Source organism: Emydura macquarii, unplaced genomic scaffold (genome assembly GCF_026122565.2).
Source record: "Emydura macquarii macquarii isolate MOO-44397 ecotype Brisbane River unplaced genomic scaffold, CSIRO-AGI_Emac_v2 contig_450, whole genome shotgun sequence".
Classification (NCBI taxonomy): Eukaryota; Metazoa; Chordata; order Testudines; family Chelidae; genus Emydura; species Emydura macquarii.
Window position 1 is genome coordinate 4,308,967 of NW_027130587.1, and position 27,570 is coordinate 4,336,536.

General features: G+C 44.5%; 1 protein-coding gene across 1 annotated transcript in view; it reads right to left on the reverse strand.

Annotated features, from left to right (window-relative positions):
* The window catches only part of YWHAG (tyrosine 3-monooxygenase/tryptophan 5-monooxygenase activation protein gamma), a 30,231-nt gene extending 12,584 nt beyond the window's left edge, over nt 1–17,647 (reverse strand). Inside the window, exon 1 of the mRNA XM_067537809.1 lies at nt 17,195–17,647. Within this exon, the coding sequence (XP_067393910.1) occupies nt 17,195–17,281 (87 nt within the window). The 5' untranslated portion in view covers nt 17,282–17,647. The remainder of the gene's footprint in view (nt 1–17,194) is intronic.
* Nucleotides 17,648–27,570: the final 9,923 nt, after the last annotated feature.

The following is a 27,570-nucleotide window of genomic DNA, read 5'->3' on the forward strand; positions in this document are numbered from 1 at the left end:
GAAGTCAACATTTAATCTTAATTGCAAAATTGGCTAAGAAAAAACTTACCTCAGTTTTTAAAGTCTGGCTCCAAGGTGGAGTGATTTAAATCACCAATTTTAATCATGATTTAAAACAGCAAGCAGGAAACCTTGATTTAAATAATCAATTTAATTCAAATTTGTAATGGTTATTTTCCAAAAAACGTTGATTCTCATTGGTTGATAGACATTAAAACCACAAGTCTCTACCCACTAAATTCAGTGCTTTTTTGCTAACCAGTATAGTTATAACTAACAGTATACTAACATTTATTTAAGCAATTATATAACTTACATTTCATTGTTAGAAAACAGTTCATGTATTTATTTAGTAGATCAAATTTTTATTAGTGATTTGTGTCAAGCTCTATTTGGATGAACATTTCCATTGTATTAATAGACATTTTAAATGGTGTTTGTGCATTTTTACCTACAAACTTAAATGTCCTGGATATAGACAAAAAGAGCATCAACATGTCTGGCATTTAACTAACTGATTTATTAAACAAAGGAAATATCTGTAGTTAATTTAACTGATGTTTCTAGTCACTACGTCTTTCAAGATTTTAGAACGAGTAGATATTTATCCTCACTTTATTCATAATTGGAATATTTCCTGCATTCTCAACCACCAACTGATTTCTTACCTTTGAATGAAATTATTGAACTGAATTAGTTAAAGTGAAATGAAGAAAATATTCTCTGCATCTGCAGAAGCTACTGTTGTCAAAAGATGGATTAGCACTTCAACAAACTCTGGTTCCAGGTGCTTTTCCAGTGACTTCCACCAGTTCAGTGTTTTGACTTTCTTTAAAGAAAAGTTTGGCAAACATGAACTGCTTGATTTTTTTAATTTAAGTTACATGCTTTTAATATATTGTGACAGTCTATATTAAAGCCTAAACACACTGTAGCATTTTAAAAAACAAATATCAGATTTGTATCCACCCTGTCTTGCACTAAGACACATTAGCATTTTCCCTGCCCACGCTCACACCCAATTCTACACCTGTAAATGGTAGCTTCCATCAGACCATTAACAGTCCTTAAAAGGTTAATGAACTGTAGCACTCTCCCCTAGAGCTTGAAAAGTTTAGAAATCTACTAAGGCCATGTCTACACTACTGGGTCTATAGCAGCATAGCTACAGCACTACAGCAACAAGTATAATCCCGTAGTGTAGACACAGCCTATGATAACAGAAGGGATTTTCCTGCTGCTGTAGAAACACTGCCTCCCCAGGCAATAGTAGCTAGGTTGATGGAAGCATGGAGGACAAGTCTATCAATGGCTATTAGCAAAAATGGTCAGGGGGACAACCCCATGCTCTGGGTGTCCGTAAATCTCTGACTGCTAGATGCTGGGACTGGACAACAGGATGGATCACTCAAACTGCCCTGTTCTGTTCACTCCCTCTGAAACATCTGGTACCAGCCACTGTCAGAAAACAGGATGCTAGTCTAGACGGACCACTGATCTGACTCAATCTCACTGTTCTTATGTTCTTACACATTCTCCCATTGATCTAGCTACGTTTACATTGGGGATTAGGTCAGAATAGTTACAGTGGTCAGGGGTGTGAATTTTTCACACCTCTGAGCACCACAGCTATGCCAACTTACATTTTAAATGTAGACCAGGCCTAAGCTGGAGGCAAATATGACAGTTTACCCCAGTAGAGTGCAGGGGCAGCAACCTGATAATCCCAGCACATGAATCCTGTTCATCCAGCTGCCTCTTCCCATTTCAGAACTTTACTTCTGGCTAGTAGGTGACAATCAATTTGAAACTGCTTTGGTTTACTGGGGCTAATTCCATATTCATTTCCCTCCTGCCCACTCTGCTCATCTGTTCTCCATTGCTAGTATTTGACACTTTTCCTGCTTTGTGTGGCTTAGTTATTGTGCTACCTAAAATATCCCCAGCAGGATGAAAACAGGCAACTCCTCAGTAGCTCCTGCTTAGAAAATCCGCTGAAATTGGAAAGTGACTGCTGCAGCAGAATTCAATGGGAGAAGTCTCCCCTATGCACTTAGTAGCTCTGTGCAACTCCACATTCAACAACTATGTTTCACTGTGTACACCTGAGGGAATTCTGTGCCAAAAAAATAAAAATTCTACACACAGTAATTCTGCACAGGAGTAATTCTGACACCGATGCCTTTCTTGGCAAGGCAGGTTTCCCACTGGCAAATCAAGGCAGGGCTTTGAAGGTATAAAATGGAGTTAGATGTTTGTTCAACGTATGAACTATGAGAAGTTTTATAAACTTGTACAACAAAAGTGAAAATATTTTACTAGGTTAACTAACACATCCTTTAAAAAGCTAGTTTCTTGGGGAAAAAGTAGGTTCCCCAGCTCCTATGAAGTAGGAGTTTCCTCTAACTTTTTGAGTACACTTCTTCTGCACCATTATCAGTGTTAATTGAAGTGACCACCTCACCAGATGTAGTAGCCATAGTAGAATAAAGTACAAGGAAGTGTGCAAAATACACGCTGAAAGGGAAGAGGAACTATAGCCCTTGGATTTCTGTTCTGCAACCATAGGACATTACCAAGACAACACAATAGATTACAATTTCAAGTGAGGTATTGCAGACATGTTTGCAATGACCTGATTTAATAAACTTCCAAACATACCCGTATTTAAGTTTAGACTAGACCCTGAAGATCCAGAAGAGAATAGTTAGTCCTGTGTTGCTACTTGTTTTAACTTTTACTTTAAACCAAGCATTAAATCTAATTACTGAACACTTCAAAATAGAAGTTCAGAGGAAATCAACGTGAAATAATTCCACTTAAGAGCAGTTGTAATCTACAGATATGTAAAAAAAATAAAAAAATCAATAACTGGCAAATTTTAGTGGATTGAGTATGGTACTAGAGTTATTCTGTTTCAACAACAGGTCTGCCACTGATTTACTGCCTGCCTTGGGCAAGTTGCTTAGTTTTTCTATCCTAGCTGAACACCCATGAGCTTGGAACATCTGTCACAGGAGAGCACATGTATTTGTCAAGCACTTTAAATATAGCAGAATATACATACTACACTTCACTTTCTAATAAGTAAGAATTGACCAGTTTATTTTCAACTAGATTCTTCTCCTCAGCTCTATTAAACATGACACGTCCATGCACGGTCATCACCATTGGCAAAGATGCCAGACAGCAGAGACCAGCAATATTTATAAGGCACCAGTCATATCTGGTATCACCTGTAAGTGACTGCTAGTCTGGTTCATCCCACTTTCCAAGAAAGAGGATTTATGGTTTAAGGAATTCAGATTAACAGTTTTAGAGGGGGTTAATTTTTGGCTCAGATTAGGACAGGACCCCTTTTAAACATAGCCTTTACTGATCTCAATGTTTCATTGTCATAATTCCTGCCCTTCCACACATACACCGACTTGGCTGGCATAGGAGTGGCTGCAAAAATCCAATCCATTCTCCTTTCAAGTAGGCACAAATTGTAACCATGGATACTAGGAGCTGTTTTGTAATTTGCATTCTGAGCATCTTATGGCAGTGGTCCCCAAACTGTTGGCCCCTATAGGGCAGTGCAGAGGACTGTTCTGGGGAACGCAGTGGGCCCAGGCCAGCCCACACGGGGGTTTGAGAGGAACCACCACCCAGCCCCGCTCTGCCTTCGGCTCCACCCCAGCCTCACCTCCAGCCCTGCTTCTCGGGGGGAGGTGGGGTGTGCAAACAGATTACATTAGAAGTTGGGGGGGTGACAAATTTGGGGACCACTGTCAGAAAGTAACATGTATGCCTCACCTACCTCCTACTTCATGCTTGTGCTCTGACACAATAGTCTTTTTGTGATTGCATGATGCTGCAGGCACAGTCAGATAGGACTGACTGAGGATTTTATTCAAACACTACTGCAGTAGCTCTCAAAACCCCTACATCCAGTTCTTCACTGCCTTGCTCCTAGTATACTCAATTACATCTGTGCAGAGTGAGTGTAAAAAGCTACCAAATTAGAATGGTATAAACTTGCTTACCACAGGTTCAAACGGATTATGCATCGTGCCCAGTGTCATAGGCATTTCTAAGTGGAATTAATTTACTCTTGAAGTCAACCCTCTGACATCTGATCTACGCCCACTACTGGGCACAAGCCTGTAGGGATCCTAAGGTTTACGTTCTCCCAATGGTCATTTTATCAGCACCTATATGTGGAGAGTCTTGCATAAGCATTCTTCCTGACATCATGCCTTTGTTAGTTTACATTTGCAGGTTAGCCTTATTTTACACAAAGAGGAATAGATGAACCCTTGCCTCTAAGTAGGATATTTCTCTCAAGTTTCTGTACTTCTTAAAAGAACGGGCCTGGACAACAGAGGGCCCTTTGGTCCCTTGCTCAAATCAAGCCTAAATTACCCGTGAGCAAGTTCATCAATTCAGCACCTGTGATACTAAGTTCTCAGCATGCAATGCTACAGTCTTCCTTAAATTACACACATGAAAAGATCTGTGTAATTCAAAAGCTTGTCTCTCATCAACAGAAGTTGGACAATACAAGATATTACCTCACCAATCTTGTCTCTCAGTACATATGTAAGTCAACAGACTTTGGTTAAACAGTGAGCTAGCGTGCTCTTAAGAATCAATATCCATATCACCAGGGAAGTGATGCTTGCCACATTTTGTCACCATTGGTATCATGGGTTGCTTGTGTGCTTTTTTTTTTTTTTGGGCAATGAAAGGTGTAGCGTGAAACTTGAAGACCCTTCACCCTATGCACTTGGTTTAGTAAGATCATTAACTTGGCCTGCATAGCATTCAACAGTTTCCTGGTGTTTACACTGTAAGCTTGCCAGTTTAAAGTTGATCATAAAAAGGAACTTCATTTAGATATACGCAAAAAGAACATTACAGTAATTTAGATTGACATTTTATTGTAGTAGACAAATAAGAATTTAGTTTTATCCTGTAGATTTGTGCTGCAGATGCTTTCAAACGAATATTACATTGATATAAATGCAGTGAACAGATACTGCCAAGAAGTTTACATAGTTAAAACTAAAAATGCAAACAATTAGTTCTGAAGTTGATCTTTCTGGCTTAATCAAAAAAGCCAAGTTAGCTACACTTTCATTGGTGTAACCACGTAACTGTATCCTCAGATTTCTTTTACTCCAGAGAGATCATCCTTCACAGATCTGATGCTCTCTGCTAATCACCAACATGACAGATCCCTTTAGAAGTTAGATGAAAACCTGGCTCCACTAAAATCAATTGCAAAACTCACTAACTTCCACAGAGTGAAATCCTGGCTCCACTGAATTCAATGGGATTTTTGCCACTGACTTTAATAGAGCCAGAATTTCACCCTGTGGATTAGATCCCAGCTGACACAAATGGACAAATCACCAATGACTTCAGCAGTCTATGCTGCTTTACTCCAGTTGAGAATCTGGCCCTGAATTTTCAGCCACTGCTGACCTCACCTGCTGACTGTGAGCCCATTCTAGTGGTGCAGTCCACATATAACAGTTTCCATGCCCATGTTCAAACATGCAGCACTGTTCCAAAATTAGCCCATCAACTACTGATGGTTCATGAAAGCACTTCCAGATATTCCAGAACCACTACTGTCCAAATGGTGAAGCATCTGCCAGCGAGTAACCACAGACAACTAACATAGTAGTTTGGATTTCTAGAGACTTGCTGTGACCAACTAAAAGCCAAATCAAAGACAAATACTTGCATGGGAAATGGCTGTGTGTCAGGACCTTTGGTGAAATTCAGCCATGATACACAACTATGTAGGATGCAAATTAAACCATGAAAGGAAAAGAAATTAGCATGGGTCTACAGGCAAGTAGACCAGCCAAAGTTCTGCATTCAAAATAAATAGCCACTTAACATTTGGGGGGAGCAGAAAACAACACAGCTTCTGGTTTATTGGGCTTCTGATCCCCCTTTTGGGGGGGGGGTGGCAATTCTGAGTTATGCAGATGTCCAAAAATCAGAGTTTTCAGGACTCTAGTTTCAAACAGCACTGCATTAAAGCATACTAGGGAGCCATTAGCATGCCAGAGCAGAGTCCAGAGACCAATTCACACACAACATGTTCTTGTGCTTTAGACATCACATCCTATAGTCTGTATTAGTGCTCCATGTAGACGAGCTTCAGAAACAAGTAAACGTTTCTAGTGTTTATTGGGTCAACAATTTAAGTTTTTTATATCATGGTGTTTTATTGGTTAAAACTAAAAATCAGAAGCCCTAAACAAATCACCAGGCACTCACATTAAAGTAATTATATTTACTTCATGGCTCACTAACACGAGTCCCTCTTGTAGCCAGGCACTGTAGCTGCCTTAGAGAAGGGCTCTTAAGTGACCCACAATGAGAAATTCTACAAGTACACTACTGAAAAAAATATTTTGGTTTTATACTTTTCCAGGTCTTTCACTACACAGAGATGATCTTTGCCAAAAATAAGGTTATTTAAATACTTGGTTGAGCTCATTTATGGATCCAGACATAAGTGTGACATAACACCTGGAAGTTTAACCACATCCTGATGTGTTTCTGCCTCCTCACCCTGGCAATTTTCTTCTGTACCACTGCAGCTGCCTCTGCAGTCAGCTGTTCAATAGAAGAGTTTCTCCTTGGCCATGTTGTCAATACTATGGTTTCTGCTACTTGATATCACTGTCAAATTTCCAGCCTCGAAGCAGTCTTGCGCCACCTGTGACAGCAGGCTGTAGCTTATCCAGCAGAGTTTGAGAGAGCCAACATACACTAATTGGACATACAAGATGCTGCAGTGTTCAGAAGTCAAGAGTTGGGTTCTCTGGTTAATGAGTTGCAATTCAGAAGAGTTAGTTTTAATATGTAGTGAAGCGTAAGCCTCAGAAGGATTAACAGCTGAATAGCTGAAAGTCAGCAAGGATTTATTTATTTATTTAAATGAGTCATCTATTTTGTTCACTTTTTCTGAATCCCTCAGATTAATCTCAGGATAGGAGGCTTTGCCATTTACATCAAAACATCCTAGTAGGTACTGGCAGAAATACCTAGTGAGTCTCACTCCGACAGAGTACAAGGACTCTTAGAAGTGATACCCTATTAAGCTTCCATACATGTAGTATTAGGACCTGTGTCCTGATGGCTACACTTCCACATTCACTAGGGCAGCTCCACCATACCATCCAGTAAAAGGCAGTAGTAAAGCAGGTTGCAAAGACAAGTGAAACATCATGAAAAGAACTGCCTGGTCTCAATTTTTAAAAGCCGTAAGGAGCCACAGAATGTTGACTAAAACCAACTTGTTTCCTGTCTCTACTCCACTCCAAGACAGACTTCCCATTCAAGCACTTCACTGATGACATCAGCTCAGTAAAAGTATATGTAATGACTCAGTACGCAGTTGGGGGGTAGTCATCCTGGAGACATTCAGTGAAATCCCTACTTGTGGATAGCTATCCAGTTTCTCCCAAAAAAGCCCTTTCACCTTTAAGAGCTGTTACTAAAGTCAAGCAGCAGTTTAGAGATTGCTATATATTGTTGCCAACACACATTTATATTGAGTTATTGTTTTAGAACTCATTTGATACACTATTTTGGAAACTATCAAGTACACTTATGGGCCAGAAAGGGAATACAGAAACAGTGAAGGAGGTGAATGCTAATTAGCATAATAAAATTAGTTAAAAAGAAAAAGTGATTGTGAATTTCTTCAGCAAAAATAAGCCAGTATATTGTAGGGAAGGCACTCCTTGATAAACAGTTAGTTGCATAGTCACATTAGCAAGTCTCGTTTCTGTCACAAATGCAGATTTATGCAATTCACCCTTCCCACGCTCTGGGCATTTAGTCACTGGTCAGATCATGGGGAAGGGCTCACACACATGCTCTACCCTAGGCTTACAATACAGCATTCAACATTAACAGCAGCAAAGCTGAAGCTGTAGAGTAAGCAGAAGTCCGAGTGTGCAGACAGGAAGGGGTGGGGATGAATCTGAGATTATGTAGTGGTATTCTTCAAGCCACCCAACTCTCCTTGAATAAGGGCCAACATTTTTTATTTAAGCAAGATTTTAAAATCCCATTTAAAGGATCCTCTTAGAACAAGCTGATGATTTACAAAAAGTAAATGGACAATGCTCCTTTCAGATACTGGGTAGCCACTGAGGACAGTTCTTGGAGGCTTCCATCTCTCCCAAGACAAGAGTGGAAGAAGGATGTCCATTTTAAAAAAAAATGTTTAAAATTGAATGCTAAGATGCTGGCAAAGGAGCACGGACAAAGCCTGGTGACCACAGAACAGGTCACCAATAACTATGTTCAGATTGGAAGGATGCGACAGCCACGGAGTCAATCAGGTTCAAAACACCCTGAAACCATAATAAGCTCAGAGGCAAAGCAGAAATGCCATTCTTAACTTCATTTGTCTTTAAGCATCACATCAACTTATGCCTTACACAAAGGAGATTCTCCCCTCTAACATTAACAAGTCTCACAATGGGTTCCTATACGATCACTTTTCAGCAAGATGCTTTTAGCTGAAAGCAATGTAGCTCAATTACAGAAACCCTGGCTGCCACCAGAAAGATGTAAGAAACCTTGGCTCATCAGAATCAAGCAAGAGATAAACACTTAGTCAACAACCTCATCAGTTTAAAGGGATTTTGTTTGGAATCTCTAAACAAAATATTGAACATCAGGTTTCCAAAACACTGTCTGGTATGAAGGCTTTCACAACCTTCTTGGGGGGAGAAGAGGGAGTCAGGGAGAGAAGCTAAGTGGCAAAGAAAATACCATTTCATACTGACTGGAATGAAATTCTCAAACATTAAATTCCAAAGAATAGGCCACCTCAAGTTTGTGAGAGCCAACAAAGTAGGGTTTAATTGCTGAATCCTAGATGCTTCTGAAAGCTTCAAGGGTACCACCAACTACTCAAACCAAGAAACTCAAGCACACTCATGCTACCAACACAATACACTTTTTAAATAGTGTTAGTTTGAGACAGAATAATCATGGAAATTTAGTATGTTAGCTGCTCTTCAATGATCTATTAAGAGGTGAACTATATCTAAGGCTGGTTATTATGGCACAATGAAAGTCTGACTAGTATTACCATACTAGTCATAGTCTAAGGCCATGTCTACACTAGCAAGCTTACAGCAACACAGCTGTATCGATGTAGCTGCGCCACTGTAAGATTGCTTGTGTAGGTGCTCTATGCTGATGAGAGAGCTCTCCTGTTGACATAGTGCTGTACACACTGCCACTTATGCCAGTGAAATTTATGTCGCTATAGGGGGCTTTTTTCCACATCCCTGAGAGACGTAAGTTTCGCCGACAGATGCAATCGTGTAGACATGGCCTTAGTAACAGAAGAATAATCATAGCACATTTAATTAGTATGAAGCTGCTTGTCACATTTGGGCAGCAGGTTAAGTCCAGATGCTCCATACCTAATTAAGGCTTGAGAGCTCAGTCAGTCTAGCCCCAGAGCAGGGAGGCTCCTCCTCAGGTGGAGCTTGTTCGGAAGCTCCTCCCTGCAGCGTCTCCCTGGAGAATAGAGGCTCAGGGACAGAGCATCAGGTCCCGAGGAAAGGTGCTCCCAGGCAAGGGACCAAAGCAGTCCATGAGAATGAACTGGGTGTGTGACCCTCTAAGGAGCTCCTAGGGAAAATTGAAGGAAAGTGAGCATGTAGTTTAATGCTCAGCAGAAGCCCAAGCTCCAGGCAGGGAATCCAACCTGAAAGTGATCCAGGGAGGTGCACTGTCATTGAAGTGAGCACGACGCTTATGTTTGTTCTGTGCCGTCCTTTTCCATTAAATAAAGAAGACCTTCTGAAGAGGGAACTTTAATAGTGGAAAGCCTGCTTGGACTTGTTTATACCCAGCTACCTGACTGCAGGGGGTACACTGGGGTGACCTACACACCTTTACAGGGTCCATACACCAAGAAGCGATTTTATATGCAGGCCATGGTGAAGCTTGTTGCAGTAACCTGCAAGAGTCTCTTGCTCCTGTAAGCCAGCCATCCTTAACTGGCAGGGTGGCTTGCTCCAGCAAGTCCCAAGAATGTGTTTCGCTCACTTTGACAGCTTCTCATTTTTGCAGCCAGTCACCACCCATAGCCCCTGACTACTTGTAGTCTGCTTTATCTAAAGCAATGACATTACCTACATCTAGCCCTGCCTTGCTACCTAAGTGTTATTCAGGTCCAAAATCAATGCACCCTATCCTAACCACTCATTGTTGGCTGAGCCACTTCTACTGAAGTGCTCCTGAGTATGGCAGCCAGGTGCATACTTCAAAGGCAAACCCAGTGTGCTTCTTCTATCTTGCAAACAAATCCATGGGTTTTCCCAAAACCTACATGTTAAATAACCAAAGTCTGGGGTGTTCTGTTGGAAGGGAAGTGCAGAAGACTACGGGCTTCGGCTGCTGAAGACGATAGCCATTTTAAGATCTTGTATTTTTAATAGAGAGATTTCCTGCTCCCATTTTATTTACACAGTGGTATGTGGTTACCTCTTCTGTGAAATGAGCTGTTGGTGTGCATCACTAACCGTTAGTGCACCTTGAAGAGGATTTGAACATGGACAAAAATCAAAGTGTAAACTAGCCACTCAGAACACAGCTTTGAACAACAACGTACTTAAGGCAGACATGTGATAAAAGCAGCTCCGTTTGCGAAGGCAGGCATCTTGGTTGACTCTAGGAACACCAAAGCTGAAAGTCTGTCTGAGCTATCTAGCAGCCAGGCTTTCAAGCAGAGAGTTATAACACAACCACATCATCTGTAGACTAGGCACAGGAACAGTACTAACCTCTGGGTTATATTTACCTACTTCAATGTTTTAAAGTGTAGACTAAACCTCAATGACAGTAGGATGGTCTGTGGCTCTAATGGACAATCTTGTGTCTTTTTGAAAGCCTTAGTCTAGGTTACCCAAGCATTTGTTTGCTTTATAGTGTTTTGAGTGTTGTGCTTCTCCCCCACCCCCGCTGTTTTTTCCATATTATAACTAACTTATTCCAAATGTCTGAGCAATACCAAAAAGTACCTACAATACTAAGTGTTATTGCCTACAGCTTGAGGGAATTCTATGGTAACCAATGAGCAGATCTCTTCTAAACAGAGGATTTTTTTTTCCCCTATGTCAGTCTACCATTAGTATTCCGAATGTAAATGCACAAAAATCAGGTAGTGAAAGAGGTTACAATTATGGCATACCCTTCCACACTTAGATCCCACTGTAGTGTCTCTGCAGGAACTAAGACACTGCAATGGAATCCAAGTGTGGCAGGGTATGCCATAACTGTACCCATGACGTGGGTAGCCAAACATTCAGAAAGTGATTTTTTAATTTTTGGCTAGCTGATTAAAATTACGTCTCACACAGTTCAGGCTGCTGCCCAATTTGCCATAGAATCCAATACTGTTGTTCCATAAAGAATTAGGTAGCTTCGCTATAGCATCTAGGGTCAGTGTACCATGACCCCCTTTGTGGCTGCACTGAAATCATGAAAGGCAACAGCAGGGAAAGATGGGACCAGAAATTCAAAGGGGGTCAGGGAAACAAAACGGCTGTACAAAAGTCAAGCCTTGAAAGAAGCTTACAATTTGCAGGGAGTGGGGGTGCTGGCATACCAGGCTCAGAAGCTCAGGCTTCTGAAAAGAAACCAACTATTCCAAGAAGCTTCTTAGAGCCTATAGCGACCTCATTTAGTTATGATGCTAGCCCACTGAAAAACCCCTTTCTTGTGGTAAACCGGAACCAAGATGGCCATCACCAATATCACCCCAGCAAAGAAGACCACAAGAGGATTTTTGTAGCTGCAGAATTCAGAGAACTTCAACTGGGGTCCTTAGTGACATTAATTCACTAACTGGTGAACTATCCACAGTGAATGCTATGGATACCATATGTATAAAAGAAACCAATAGTATTCATGAAAGCCTAACAGACTAGTACATGTTAACAGACGCTAAAGTTTCAGGGAAGAGTTGTAATACATAGACCCTTAGCTATGCCCCTTGTGCCTATGCAAACAGCTTTGGCACTTTCACATCCAAGACTTTAGCTCCATAACCATAAGGGTCTAGAATTCTCTAGTAGTTATATTAGACTACTTACTATCTGCTGTGTACTCTAACCTTGATTCTGGCCCTAGTGCCTATGCATTATAATAATCTTATTACCCTAGTATACATCAGTAGCTGCTATTCTGTCCTGATACCAAAAACTTTTCCTATTCCACCTCCGGTTTTGTCCTCTGTAACCACTTCCCCTCTGACCTCCCTACTTCTCAGCATGCTCCCCAAGATGTAGCTAAAATCACCTCCGCTGCTTTCACTTCCTTTGAGTTTGGGGAAGCAAAAAAAGATTTAAAATTAGTCATCCTGACAGTCTAGATGATGCACAGCTCCATTCCAGCTCACATACATGCACTCGTTTTCTCCCGTGTCTACCAACTCATTCCTGCCTAGTCATTTCTTTTATATCCCTCTCCCACACTTAGTATGTTTTTCCATGTTGATCCTTAAGACTGGAACAACCTTATATTAGTCAACCACTCCTCCATATCCCTCTGTAGCTTTTTGCTCTTCCATGAGGTCTTCCAATAAGCCAACCATTTGTTACACAAAATTAAAATTTGAGATTGTGAGGATCAACGAAAAACTTGCAAATGATTAACTCAAACTGAGTACAGCAGAAATAAGTACATGCATCTCCCCAAAAACAGTTTGTACCTTATGCTTACTGATGTCTTCCCCACTCACTGTGGCCTGCTACTAGTGTTATGTTCTCGATCAAGTAGAGTTTGTATACTCTAGTCAGCAGGTATCTCTGGTATTTATCTATTTGCATAATGTACTATGTACAGTAATAGACTAGCAGTAATCTATAGTACTATCACACTATGGCCTAATACAGGGGTAGTCTATTTTTTGCCAAAGTCCAAATTTCTTGGTCAAAGTATAGGGCAAGTCTACACTCCAGAGAAAAAATTTTCACACTGCAACAACAATAATGATAAGTAGGAAATAAAAAGACCTCGCAGTCCATTCAAAGTCATCTGGCTGTCTGCCAACTGATTATCCAGCCTAATACTTTTATGTAATACAGGTACATTTAGATATCTGGAATCAAGTAACTACGGAGCCAGCAAGGGACATTTTTGGAAAACTTTTAAAACCACACCTAAATTCATTCTTTCCATCAACTTCTGTGTATGGTTTTAGACACAGCTCAATGATTTCATAAGAACATTATTTTGAACATTTGCTTTCAGAGAAACAGTCACAACAGGTTTGTTAGTTTCCCTGAACGTCCCACCCCCAAAGTCTATTGTTGGATTTGTTAATTTAAGTAGAGACTGGTAAATTCTCTTCATGTAGCAAATAGGAAGGGTCAGTATTACGATGGTGTAACTGAATTTCCTTGGAGATCAAATTTTATAGCAGACGATGTGACTAGAGCTAGACAGAACCAGGGAGATTGTTTGGACTGTTCTTGTGTACATACTGCATAAATGTAGTCCCTATAAAATATTATTATTCATAGAACACAGACTACAGAGACCAAAAGCCTTAAAATGTTTCCAAAAATGCCCTTCAAAAGCAAGTTTCTTACAGATAATGTTCACTGAGAGACACTCCCTTCTGGAAGGACAGGTGGAATGATAAGGCTGAAAACAGTAGCACATATGTCTACACCCAAAAGAGGAAACAATTCCCCAAGCACCACATGACTTGGATGGTTGGAAGGAGTCCACCTCTGAAAAGCCTGCAAATGCATCACCACTCCACTATGGCTAATGGATATTGATCTATCCATCATGGCATAAGCAGCGGTATAACAGCAAACTTCAAGCTAAGCCTCCTGGAGTCCCAATTCAAACAAAAAAGAGCTGACTTCCACTTAAGGCACTGAGAGGGTTCCTAAGTGCCCTTACTGAGGTGCTGTTCAGAGTCCTAGGAGTCTGTTCCGGGAGATCAACCAACCTTCTCTAGCTGGCTTTTTTACAAACCAAGTTATGAGTTGACATTACGACTGACTGAATAGTTAGAAGAATACAGAGATTACTCCAGATACAGACCAATCAACTGCTTTATAAGAACATAGTTTATTTTGATCCTCCATGGCAAATGCAACACACTGTACTCCACTTTACTGGGACATCTCAATAAGCCTACTGAGATAAGACTGCATAGTTACTATTTACCTGCTTAAGCGGGAATCACTAATAAGTTCTGTTTGCATATGCCCTGCCTAAATGCATCAATGGGTTAAGTAGTTTTAGCAAGTTAAAAATCCTACTTTTAATATAGATGGTTCCTACTAGAGAGTCAAGTGATGAAACACTGAATAATAAGATGACTGCATTTTCATTCAGTACAACTTATTTCTATTTAAGCCTTCTCATAAGGCTTCAAGAATACATTCTCCTTGCAATGATGGACTACCCAGTGGGTGATGTAATTAGAAGGATTCTACTGTACCAGATTGATTCTGAACCCCTTAACTGACTGACTGAATTTAAGAGCTCACAAAAGGATAAGTGTTGGGGCTCAATGAATTATGTGAAGCTGCATCACATACAACCATCAATCATTGAGTTCTTGATATAATTCAATCTTTGAATTTTCATTTTAAAAGGTGATTATGCTTCAAGAATCTATTGTTCACTATTAGCTATTGCTCTCTACCTAAGAGTTTGCACTAACAGAATAGTCATTACAAATATTGAATGTCTTATCATAAAAGTTCCTTTGTACAACAGGAAGCAAATATGAAACTGTTGATGTAATAAAACCAGTTATTTGCCTGTCAGGAAGTGGCATGTACCAGTTGTGAAAGGACAACTGAAAGAGACCTAACAGTAGTTTTCTGGGAGAACATTAATCTAATTGGATCACTATACTACATTTCTGCATTACCCTGAATATGCAATTTGCATCCTCTTTGCTACCACCTGGGTGCATTGCAGCTTCTTTCATTACATGTGACATCAATATGTGTTGCTACGGAAATGAATGTGAGGTCACAAGCCTCCTGAACAACTGGAGTTGGGAGATTGGGGGGAGGGAGGGGGTGGTGAGATAGGACAAATATCAGGCATAACTAAATGTGACAAATCCACTGATGGGATTAAGCTCAAATTTAAACAGTATTTTACAAGTCTTATAAGAACAAAGCTCAGCTTTTTGTTTGCTGTAGTAAGTCTTTAGCAGGAACAGTCAGTGTGAATCGGTTTCTAATGGCTGAACTGCATCGACTGGAGATGCATCATCTCAGACTGCTGTTTCAGTGATGCTCAATAAGAGATTAACCCTCTCCTTGATTAAATGAGAATTTTTCTTTTAAATCTAGAACTGGTATAAGTGTGTTAATGAAGTTTTTATAAGAACTGAAATTCTGCAATAAGGCTACTGCTTGTTAAGTTCTCAGGCAATACTACATTCTGCTTTTTCTATAGTAATAGCTACATTATTCAGATAAAATAAGATTTAATACTTGTACTCATAGCAAACAGCAGCCTTAAACTCATAACTGAAGCTGCCTGTGTGGTCTCAAATTGTACAAAATTCATACTGCAGTAGTGAGAAACATCAGATATTAAAACCACTGAGTACTGTCAAGCTATTATCTTATTCTGATTTTTCTATATTTCATTTGATATAACTCCTCCCTCCCCATTCTGTCAGGCTTTGACAGTTTTGTCTGTGTGAAAAATGCAAGGTTACTGACAAAATGCTGCAACATGGGCAAACAGATCTGCATCCTAGACAGACTGCGACATTCAAAGATCAGCATTCACTTTTCTTCAGAAAGGGAGGATACCCCAGCTTCTCTTAAAGGCTCAGACCTGACTAACAAGGCAAATATAAAGAACAGTTTTCCCCTTTAAAGCAACCCCTCCCTTCCTCCACCCAGTCTAGCCTCTCTGCAATATGACAAATGCAGAATCTTCTGGAATGACTTGATACTGCCTCCCACGATTGCTTTGTTTGCAAGATCAGATCAGAGAGATATTTTTTACTTATTGATTTTCAAAAGATGTCTGCATTAATTAATAAGAAACATTAAGCATCAGAAATCAGATCAGTTTGCTAAATGCAGAACCTTTATTTTAAGAGGGTAAAATGAAAACAAGGCTCAATTCATAAATCTTGAAACAAACGTGATAAAAATAAACTTAAACCATTAAAGACAGATCATTGAAGAGGCATGTATATGCTCTTCCCACAAACAGGACAATCTGCCACAGACAGAAGACAGGAAAAGGGGGATGCGTTAGAGAAACAGGGAGTGATTAATAGCTATAGTGAAAGACATGCACAGAAACCCCTCAGCGTGATTTGACATGACTCGCACACACAATGATGAATTCCCCTGAGCAGGTTCGCTGTCATCTCTAAGAAGCCAGCGAGGTAAATGCTGTGGCGAGGCGGGGTGCACATCTAAGTCTCCGAGCGGGGGGTCAGGCTCCCCAGATCTCAGGTTCCAGAAGTGGAAGGCTCCCTGAGACCTGTCAGGAGAAGCGCTTTAAAGGGAGGTGGCCGAGGACGACGGGGGGTGTGTGTAAGGAGCTCAGACTAGCGGAGTTCATGGGAAAAGCCGGCGGGGAGCGGCACCGCCCAGACACAAGGAAGGGAGAGAAAGGGGGAAAAAGGCAGCTGCATCTGCACAGCTCCACACCGCTAGTCACAGCGCTGGGGAAGTCAGCACGGACCCCCCCCGGCCAGGCGCAGCGGATGGAGGAGCTCAGCCAGAAGTCAGCCGCGGAGCAGCAAGGCGGGGGGGGGTCCCTCTCCCACACCCGGCCCCCCGCTTCTTCCACCGCCCCCCGTTACTGGGCAGGCCCGATGCAGGGGAGGAGAGCAGAGAGCGGCTCCGCTCCGTTACACCCCGACACCGGGCGGCAGCGACCAGAGGCCGAGAGACCCCCCCCCCCTCCCGGGCCCGAAAGGACAATAGCCGGGGGGGGGGGGGCAGACGGGGACACCGGAGCCCGCCAGGCCACGTGTGGGGGAGAACCCCGCCGGCGGGGGAGGGGCGCGCTCCGTGGCGGGGGCGGGAGCACGGACAACGGGGGGCTCCGACGCCCCGGCATCACCTGTGTGTGGGGGGGGGGGCGGGGGGTGCCCGAGCGGGGCGGGGGAGGGGCAGGGGCAGGGACTCACGTTCTTCATGGCGGCCGCCATGTCATCGTAGCGCTCGGCTTGCTCGGCCAGCCGGGCTTTCTGCACCAGCTGCTCGCGGTCCACCATCTTCCCGGCCGGGGCGGAGCGGGGCTGGGCTCGCGGGCGAGGCGGAGGCGGCTGAGGACGGCGGAAGGCGGCGGTTGCCTGAGCGCGCGGCGGCGGCGGCGGGGCGGCTCCGGCTGAGGCGGCAGCGGCGGCGGCGGCTCCTCTTCCCGCGGCTCCGAGTCCAGCTCCGGCGGCGGCGGTTGCACACTCGGCTGCTGTGCGCGCGCCGCCCGCGACGAGGAGGACAACCCCCCGGCGGCCACGCCCCCTCCCCTGCACGCGCGCCCGACTCCGACCCCGCCTCTTCCGCGCGGGGCACGGCGGGAGTTGGAGTTCTCCGCCGGGGCGGGCCTCAGTCTGGGCCCGCAGGGGAAGACTCCATTTCCCAGAAAGCCCCGCTCAGGGGCACAGGGGGAGAAATGGGTGGGGGAAGATCCTGGGCCCCCCTTAAATACTCACAGCCTCCCCGCCCCCCCTCAGTGTCACCCCAGGGTGTGGTCCCAGAGAGCCTGGCTTGCTCCCCCCTCCCCACACACACAGCAGGGCAGGGCCCAGCACAGCAGCAGCCAGGCCCACAGGCTGACTCACCAGCACAGCCTCCTGGCCGGCCTGCAGCTCCCTGCCCATGGGAGTTGGGCACCTGAATATCTTGGCCGAGTGGGGGCCTCTCCCCGCCCTGGGATGTGGGTGATTCCCGCTGCAGTCCACAGCGGGAGAACAGCCCCCGTCACGCTTCCATGGGACCTTGCGGGATGGTCAAGGCAGTTAGCGGCTAAACCCCGCTGAAAACCAGGGGGTGTTGAGCGCCTAAATCCCTTTGACAATCCCAGTCTTTGTCTGTAGGTCTCAAAATGCACCAGCGCTCCTGGGGTAGACGTAGGGAAGATGAGGCGCAAAAAAGTTGGGTGTGCTGCTCTTTTTGGGGGCCCAACCGGAGATGCGTACGGTCTCGTTTTCAGAGGCACCAACAGCCCCCGGCGCCTGTTGACTTCATCGCTCAGCCCCTCTGCGAATCAGGCCTGGGACGTTTCAAGTTGGGCAGCCAAAAACAGGCCTCTCAAATTAGGGGAAACTTTAAAAGTTCAGGCCTACATGACTTGTCACTCAGTGACAAAGCTAGGTGAAGAACCTGGCTCCTCACTTCCACGCCACACCAGACTGGAATATTATAGCTATGGCTAATGACCAACGTTGCCATTGTGGGGAAGAAATACCCCACAATGATTCTGCCAGGAGGGTTGGAGTCTATACCACTGACTTCCTGTGTGACCTTGAGCAAGTCACTTAACATCTCTGTGCCTCGCTGCCATTTCTCATGATTTTTTCATTTAGTCTGACAATATTTGGTGTTCTTCTTTAAGCTCCAGCTCCTAGAGAAAAGTGATTAATTGGGAATTTCAGCTTGCACTAAAAAAAAAGTTTCTAGCTCTCAGGTCGCAGAGAAAAGCTTGAAAACATAACCAGAGGTGCACCCTAAAGATCCCAAAAGAGAATGCAAACAAAAGGAACCCCAATCTCACAATGTTTAAGCCGATCTCATGATTCTCAGGGCCTGACTCATGATTTTTGAACCACTGGGCTTGGCCATACTGTATTTGCTATGTAAAAGGAGGACTGGGAGGCTCAGTTAATGCCTGTAAAGTGCTTTGAGATCCTTGGATGAAAAGTACGATATTACAGAAGTACAAAGTATAATTATAATTTGGTCATTTGTCCCACAGCACAAAAAGGAACATGATGACATTTCTATTACCATATGATGACATTTATGACATTATGTTGCTGAGTCATCTTGTCATGACACATGCGGAATTGTTTATTTCCCAAGCAAACAACAGTCAGTAGTTCAGCTAGTAGGATATGGGACACATCTGTAAAAATAGGAATCATCCCAAATAATTTGGAAGAGACAGCAATCCTATTTAGGCATGACATCATATAATTCATGAGTGACACGCCTATGCTAGCTCATCAATAACAAATGAAATAAAAAGACAGTCACTGTATATCAGGGTTAGATTTAGCTGCCCAGCTCCATAGAGATCCTTTTGCCTAAAAAGACTGTAAATAGAGCAACATTTACAGGACAATCCAGATGTTTGTATAGAGATTTTAGAGCTAGTGAAAAGTGCTGGAGAATAAAGTCCTATATCCACTGGAGAGGTAGAGAATGGGTGGTACTAATGCAGGTTTCTCCTCCCTCTTCCCACTGATGTCTCACCTCCAACTTGGTGGGATCACGCCCAGAAGTGAAAAGTGAATTCAGTCTCCACGACCTATTCGTTCCTTGGCCTCCCTGATGATACTGCCAACATGAAGATGATTTGGGAGAGGTTGATCAATTTTAAGTATAAACAGGACTGGGCAGTAAGAATGGTGATGCATGCGATGCTCTCGTGCACACTGATCACCAAGTTTCATGTGAGAAAGGAAATTTCCCCTACCCCAAACTAGTGGGGAACTTAGATGCCAGCGCTCAGATGCTTCATGACAGATGCCATCCCAGACATACAAACTTCCTAATAGATGCCATCACGGACATACATAGGTCACGGCAGATGACATCAGAGATATACACGTATCGTGATGGGTGCCATTACTAACACACACTCACAGACAGAAACCATCATAACTAAAACTGAGATAACCCAGAGCACCATGGCCTGGCAGTCATGGCCGCAGCTATGAATTCCCCAGCTCTGTTATAACAATGAAAAATACCTTGCCCTTTCATACCTCCTTCATCTGAGAATTTCAGCATCCTTGACGAGCATTAATGAATCAAGCCTCCCTCCCAACCACCATGTGAGGTCTATTATTGTCTCCATTTTGCAGATGGGAAAACAGTGGTTAACTGACTTGCCTGAGGTCATTCAGCAAATCTGTGGTAGAGCCAGGACTAGACCGGAGATCCAGTTCTTAGTCCTGAGCTTTAAACCCTAGCCTAGACCATCCTGCCACCCCATTAAGCCTCTTAGTATCAGTAACATCACCCCATTTAGCCCTCTCCACAGCAGACTCCTCTCACACAGTCTAGACACTCATTTACTCATGGCAGCAGGGAGTGAAATGCCTTCATAATTAAACAACAGGCATCTCAAGCAGCAAATCAAATGCCTCCTGCCCCCTCTTCCCCAGGTCATGGCTCTCTGCAAACATCCTCTTGTTGCCTGTTGCCCATCTCTCTCCTCGCCTCCCTAGCTCTGAAACACCTTCAGCCCTCCCCTCTTCCCCCCCAGCTCCAAATGTTGCTGCCGGTTGCCAATGGACCTTCTGGCTACCGCAGCCCATCCCTCCTTTTAACGGGGTGTCACCCAGAACAATCCGCTTCCGGCATGTGAGGCAGGAGAAAGGCAAAGGATATTGCCCCGTGTGAAGCAGTGTGTCCATCCTTTGTCACAGCCGGGCTGGGCTGCTGCCTGGCGATCCGACTGATCAGCAGGCTGCAACGGCTGCAGAACACGGCACCTTGCTTGTGCCGCAGGGACTGAGGGAGTCGGTTGCACCTGCCTCACATGAACTACACGATACCGTGATTCCAAAAGCCAGGAGGCAAAGTCTTCATACGTGCATATAGAGCCCTCCACTAACGAGCCCCTCATGGGTGATCATGTTTGACTCGATATCCCTGCAAGGAAGGTCGGGTCAGTTACCAGGTCTGCTTGCAGGCCCCAACCCAGAGCCAGGATTGCACCCCCTGCCTCTTTTCTTAGTCCCTGTAAAGCACTGAACACATTCATGGCTCTAGATCAGTGACACTCAGACTGCGGCTCCCATGCCACAAGTGGCTCTTTGCAGCACATGGTATTAAAAAGCCGTGTGATTTATTATTAACGGATCTAAGGTATTAACCCACCAGGAGGCTTTTACTATGTTATTAACCAACTGTAGTTGATAAAATAGTAACACTTGGTCAATCATTTTGCTGTGAGAATTATATATATATATATATGATCATTATTATTCATATTATATATCTGTATTACCGTTACGCCGAGGAGCCCTAGTCAGAGACCAGAACCCCATTGTGCTAGGTGCTGTACAAACACAGATGCACTCTGTGGGAAGACGGTGCAGGGCTCCTATGCCCTTGCCGCACACCTATGCAGGGTCGTTTTTTACTGATCTCTTGAGCACTTAGAACAACATGTTCAAAAATGGCTACTGAGTCAATGGAAATGTTGTCCTTAAGCACTGGGGGATGCATCCAAAGCCCACTGAAGTCAATGGAGAGACTCCCATAGGCTTCAGTGGACTTTGGATTAGGCCCTAGAAGTGGGCAGTCTAGCTAATGTACCTAGTGACACTGCAGCCCCCCAAGGGGGACACGGTCAGGAGGCTTGGGGGTGTGACCAATGCCCACCATGGCCTGTAGGCCGCTGACACACCCATTGCTCTGTGCTATTGTTTACAGTTACGATATCCTGTAGTTACAGAATAGCAATCAATTAGCCTTTTACGAATCCTTGTATTTTCATTCCTCTAACAAGGTTTTAGTCTCTAGACCAGTGGTTTTCAACCTTTTTTCATTGGCATACCCCTACGATATTTCAAATGGAGGTACGGAAAGCTTAGCCATAGTCTGCGCACCCCAGGTTGAACACCACTGCTCTAGAGAGGCCAGCAATGTGTTTGGAGGTATGTCCGCTCTGTGCCTGGTTTTATGTAAAATGCTCAAGCAAACAAGAAAAGTACAGGATTAAAGAGAACATTAAAGGTATTATGAGAGTCCCAAATCAGGGGTAGGGTTTCAGATAAGGCATCTGCTCCTGTCCTTTTATTTATATGGTACTAGTGCCTAGACGGTCCAGTCACACCTGGGCCTCCGTGTGCTAGGTGCTGTAAAAACATAATATGAGACACTCCCTGCCCCATAGGATTTACTGTCTCATTTAAGATAAGATACAACACTGGGTGCAATAAGCAAACAGAAGATACAGGGAAGACAGGAGAAGGCTAAGACTGGTAGGAAACATTTGGTTAGATAGACCAGCTGTGCGCACATTTAGGCCCTGATCCTGCAAATACATGCTCAGTTTTACTACCCAAGGGAATGGGTCTACAGGCAGTAGTAAAGTACATGTATAAGTGTTGGAGGATTGCAGCCATAGACGATTTTGAGTTTTATTATTATTTATTACTATTAATAAGCAAATAGATCTCCACATATTAACAGAAAGATAAATCCCAGCCATCTGCAGCAGCTGTCCGTTTCCCAGCAGCACTGTGGTAGCAATGGGTCCGGATGAAAGTATTTGAAAGAAGACAGGACAGTGGCTTCACCAACTGCCACCTGCAGGCAATTCCATATCCCAGGGGCCGCGTGGAAGAAGTCCCAGAGGTGCTGGTGGGAGAAGTGAACCAACGGATAATGGAGGCATTGTGGGCTGATCTGTCCGTAAGGGATATGGATTTTCTCTTTCATACTGTAAAACTTTCTCCTCCCCCTCTGCTAACTGAGGCAGGGCTACAGCTTGTTTCTGAATGCTTGGGCTCAACGGCTGCTGTAAATGATGCTGCTAAATTTGGGTTGAGTGAATAGCTGTTTTAATTTGCAAAAATAATATGAGATCTAGATACTACTGCAATTGGCATAGACAGATAGATACATATAAACTTAGCCCTTATATAACCATTTACATAGATGGGGCAGATTCTCAGCTGATGTGAATTGTCATAGCGCCACCAATTTACGCTACCTGCGGATCTGTCCCATACTGTACGAACATTGACTTATTCAGGTCAGAGCATGAAAGTGATAAACAAACATCACGGTGCCGAGAAACTAATTCCACAGAGAAAATATTTCAGATCAGATTGTACTATTTATATTGTAAAGTCTTCAGGGCAGGGACCCTGTCTTATTTCTCTGTAATGCATCTAGAACACTTTTAGTGATCCGTAGTTAATGTTAAGCAAATTAATCCTGATAACACCATTAGTAGGTGGATACAGAAATATCCTTCATCTTATTTTACAGATAGGGAAATTGAGGTAGAGAAGTTAAGTGGTTACATGAAAGCTACACAGCAACTGGCCAGAGGTGGGATTAGAATTCAGGACTGCCTGATGACCAGTCCATGAGACCACACAGCTTTCCAGAGCAATTTGTTCATAAAGGTTTTAACCAGGAGGAAGCTATGGAGGCTCGTCAATGAATTTTCATCTCCAGATTCCACCCCGTGACACTGATGCAACCCCACTGACTTGAGGCTGTCTGAGGGCTAGCCGAGAACAGAGAATGGCCTGTGACGTCGAGTCTGTCGGTGGTTGCTGAATGAATGCCTGGATACCGAAAGTTACAAATAACCAGAAGACTTGCAAGATTCCAATGTATATTCAGTAGATCCCCTGAAAGGCCCTAATAACCCTGATTATGCCGACATTATTAAAATAACTCAAAAGCATTCAAATGCGCTGCTTCATTAATTCTTGCGGCCTGGGAGACGTGGTCGTCTCTTCGCATTTTCTCTCCTCTCATGTTGCTTGTGGTAAATGGCTTGTGACATATTAAGGGAATATTCTAAATCTGCTTTGACTGGAAGGCTTGTTTTGATTGGCTGCTTAATATTCTGATAGGTTATCCGGAGATAATCACCCCTTAGCTTCAGTAGGAAGGAGAGATTCCTGCTTATTCCTGACTCCCCTAGCACCCTGCGTTTCCTTTTTGCTGGGCCAAAAAAAAAAAGAAAAGCCTGTGATAGGTACACTCACTCTATGTCCGTGTGCGCACGCACGTGTGTGTGTGAAAGAGAGAGAGAGAAGTTGGGGAATGGCATTTTGGAATAATCTCCTGCACAACCACTAGAGGATCTTCAGTTCTTCTGGGGCAACCGCCTCATAGGAAGCCCTGCAAGAGGGTGGGGCACCAGGTGGGTTAGCGAGAAGGCAGGAGACATGCAGGAGCACCTACTTGTATTACAGCTTTAATATCAACATGTGGAAGCGTCCTCGCTTCCCTCTAGAATATAATGTATCACAAGCATAAGCTTCCCAAGATCAGCGGTCAAGGTCAATGGGGCTGTCTCTGAGGCCTCCACTTTGTACCTGGCGAGATGGATGGTTGCCCTGCAGACAGTGAGAAAACAATGCATTGTGTTCTCAGGGTTGTTCCCTGGTGCTCCTAGTTCCATGTCTTCTGCCGTCTTGCGAACCCGCCTGGTTCCCTACCTGTCCCCATTCCAACTTCACAGGACTTTCCCTGTGTCCATCTGAAATGTCAGCAGCCTTCAGTTCTCAGGCATGTCCCAAACCCCTTTGCACGGGGTACCAGGCATCCCATGAGGTGGTGGTACAGGAGGTCACCTCCACACTCACTAGCACTATCGGTCTGCGGTCAGCAAACGTTACAAGAGAGCTTGAAAACGAGGCTGTTGTGCGACCATGCCGGGTACTGTAGGAATTAGGCCTTTAACACAGCTGGCTCTGCAATGCCCAGGTACGTTAGCAAGCTGATATTATTTAGTCACCAAAAACTATCATCTCCTTACACCAGCTCCAGCGGGTCGGCATTCTGCATTTCCCAAGAGGCTGAAGCGCTAATTAATTTGCTTGGAGCATCATCTCATTAGCAGGTTTTGGAACTCTAACAAGTCCCATGCTGAGGATAGATTTCCTATCTAATTTATCTGCCAGCATCCGATCTATCTGCTTATCTATCTCCAGGACCTATTTACTGTATCTAATCCGTCTGCAGGCGCTACCTATCTTTCTGGGTATTTATACCCTCTTCATTATTGTGGGTTTTGAGCACCTCACGGGGGGACTTTTCATAACTGTTCTAACAGGCGCATCCTTAAAACACAGGACCAATAAATCTGAAAAACCTGGACTGTCATGGAACAGCGTAATATAAACAACACAATACTGGGGGTGCAACCGTTGTGTAGCTGCCCAGTAGGACAAGCTGTATGTTGCAACCTCTTTAATCCCACTGGTACCCTGCAAAGCAATGTGATGGGTGCGTTAGTGCAACCAGGGAATGTTGCACCCCAGCACCACAACGTTGTGATCTGCATGAGATTGCAAACACGTTGGAATTTTTAGCAGCTTCCCCCAAAGTGGCACAAGGCAGGTGGGTTCTGGGTTCGTTTCCTTGGAGCTCGCATCACAAACATCAGCCTTTATGATGGACGCTCACCGGCTCAGCAGAGAGGACTCAATCTGCATGGGAACCCCTCAGCCCTTGGCCTCGCCAGATCAGGCCTGAGGCACTTTGGAGAAGGGGAAGGCCTAGGGCTGTGAAAGATAGGGGTCGGGGAGCATGGTGGGGGGGCACGCCCTGGCCCAGCCGACAGCTAAACGGCCCTTCCTTTTCGGTTGCTGCCGAGCTGACGTTGAGACTCATACCCCAAAGTTAAAGTTCACATGAACAAATTCGATCTGCAGTCGCAGAGGAGCTATGAACATTTGAATCTGTACCTTAAAAAAAAAAAAAAAAAAGAGCCAGATACAAATCCAGGCTGCAGAATTCGGAACTAGACCCAGAGTTTGAAAAGGCCCCAGGGGTTGGTTTGGCTTGGCTCCTTCTCAGAAAATATCCAGAGCTTGATTCTTCACTCCATTACTCCAGATAGGCACTGGTGTAACTTCACTGAAATCAGCTGTGAAATGGAAGTGACAAGCCTCTAGTGTCACTGCTCTGTGTGGTGGAGGCATTCAATGCAGCAAGGAAAAGGGCTCCAGAAAGCATCCCTCAGATTAGGGGCTCCAGTTCCCACCTGGGACAGGAGATGATTGAGAGGACAGGGAAAGATGAAAACACCAGACAACAGTTGTCAGGGACTGAAATGTGAACGTCCCTTGTCTGGAGATCAATAGTGCTTTGCGCTGGTATGGTGCCTTTCATCTGAAGATTTCCAAGCACAAATGAATGCAGGCTCGCCCCTTGCCCCCTGCGGTATTTGTCATTATCCCCATTTCACAGAGAGGCGGAGTGCTTGCTCCAAAGTCACACAGCAGATCAGTGACAGAGCAGGGGACAGAGCGCTGCAGTCCTGATTCTCTGGCCTATGCTCTGACTGCTGGACTCCTCCCTCCCACCAGGAATCTGTCTCAGTCCCGCAGTTTGACCCCAAGCAGACTGGATAGATCGTTGGAGCCCCTGGACCTAGTTAATGACCGTAGTTTTCTGCAGTCACTCTGCTGCAGTATATGGGCCTGGCATGGCTGAAAAATAGTTCATGCCCCGTTACTGTTAGAGAAACCGACTCAAAAGGCTGCATGAAAAGTGTTGAGAGGGTGTGCACGCTAGGTAAGCCTCTGCGAAGCCTCTGGTTAAACGGGGCCATCACACAGAGGAAAGGCTGCCATGAAAAAAGGCAGGTGACTAAAAGAAAGAAAGAAAATAGGATTTTTGAGTGCGAGCCCCCTTCTGCAGCTGTTTCTGGTGCAGATTGCTCATTAGAGGGGAGCACTTTGAAGTGAGTCACAAGAGTGTGTGTGTGTGTGTGTGTGTGTGTTTGTGTGTGTGTGTGTGCTGCAGAGATAGGGACAGGGAAGTTCAGCAACTGACACCCAAGCAGAGGAGGGGGATGGGGCTAGAGAGAGCTCAAAGACACTAATGCTGTCACGACTGGTTTGCACCCTTTGATTTGGGTCTGTGTTGGCAGGCACGGGAGGGGAATTCTTTTGCGATGAATCGCTGCGACTCACCTGCTTTTCCATTCCCGGGAGGAGAGGGGGGCAGAAAGCCTGCATTAAAGGAGACGGAAGAGGTGGAGTCCTCTTTCTTCATGTGCGCTTGAAATCAAAAGGAATTATGCAAAACTCTCAAGGGGAGAGTAGCCCCCCTAAGTATCTGAGAGCAACTCACTAAAGCAAGAGACGTTCCCACTGGAAGGTGAAATGGGGGTAATTAGCTGTCAAGTCTGGAAAAGCCCAACACTGTATTTACTAACAAAGAGCCCGCTGCGGCAGTCAGAAGCAGACGAGCCGACCCCTGCGCCCATCCAGAGCCCCAGTGGGGCTCTGATCAAGATCTGTCACTGCAGAGCCGGCTGCAGGATCGGGGCCTGAGAAGGAATACAGATGTCCGAGTGGAAGCCCTGCCCGAGGGCTATTACGTGCTGGGAAATGCCCGTGTATATCACTGACTGCCGCCCTGAAGCACTCATCCAGTTCCTGGCTGGTTTTGTATCGCTCTGTATTGCACCGCTAGGCCTCTCGGGTGAAATCCATCCCTCCCGAGGCAGGAATTGGCTTCAAGCCACCTTTGTGCTAGAACTATGGGGACTGCCTGCCCTAGACGCTGGGAAGCAGAAAGCAGCTGTAGGATACTCACCCCCCACCCCAGCCGTCACACTCTGAGC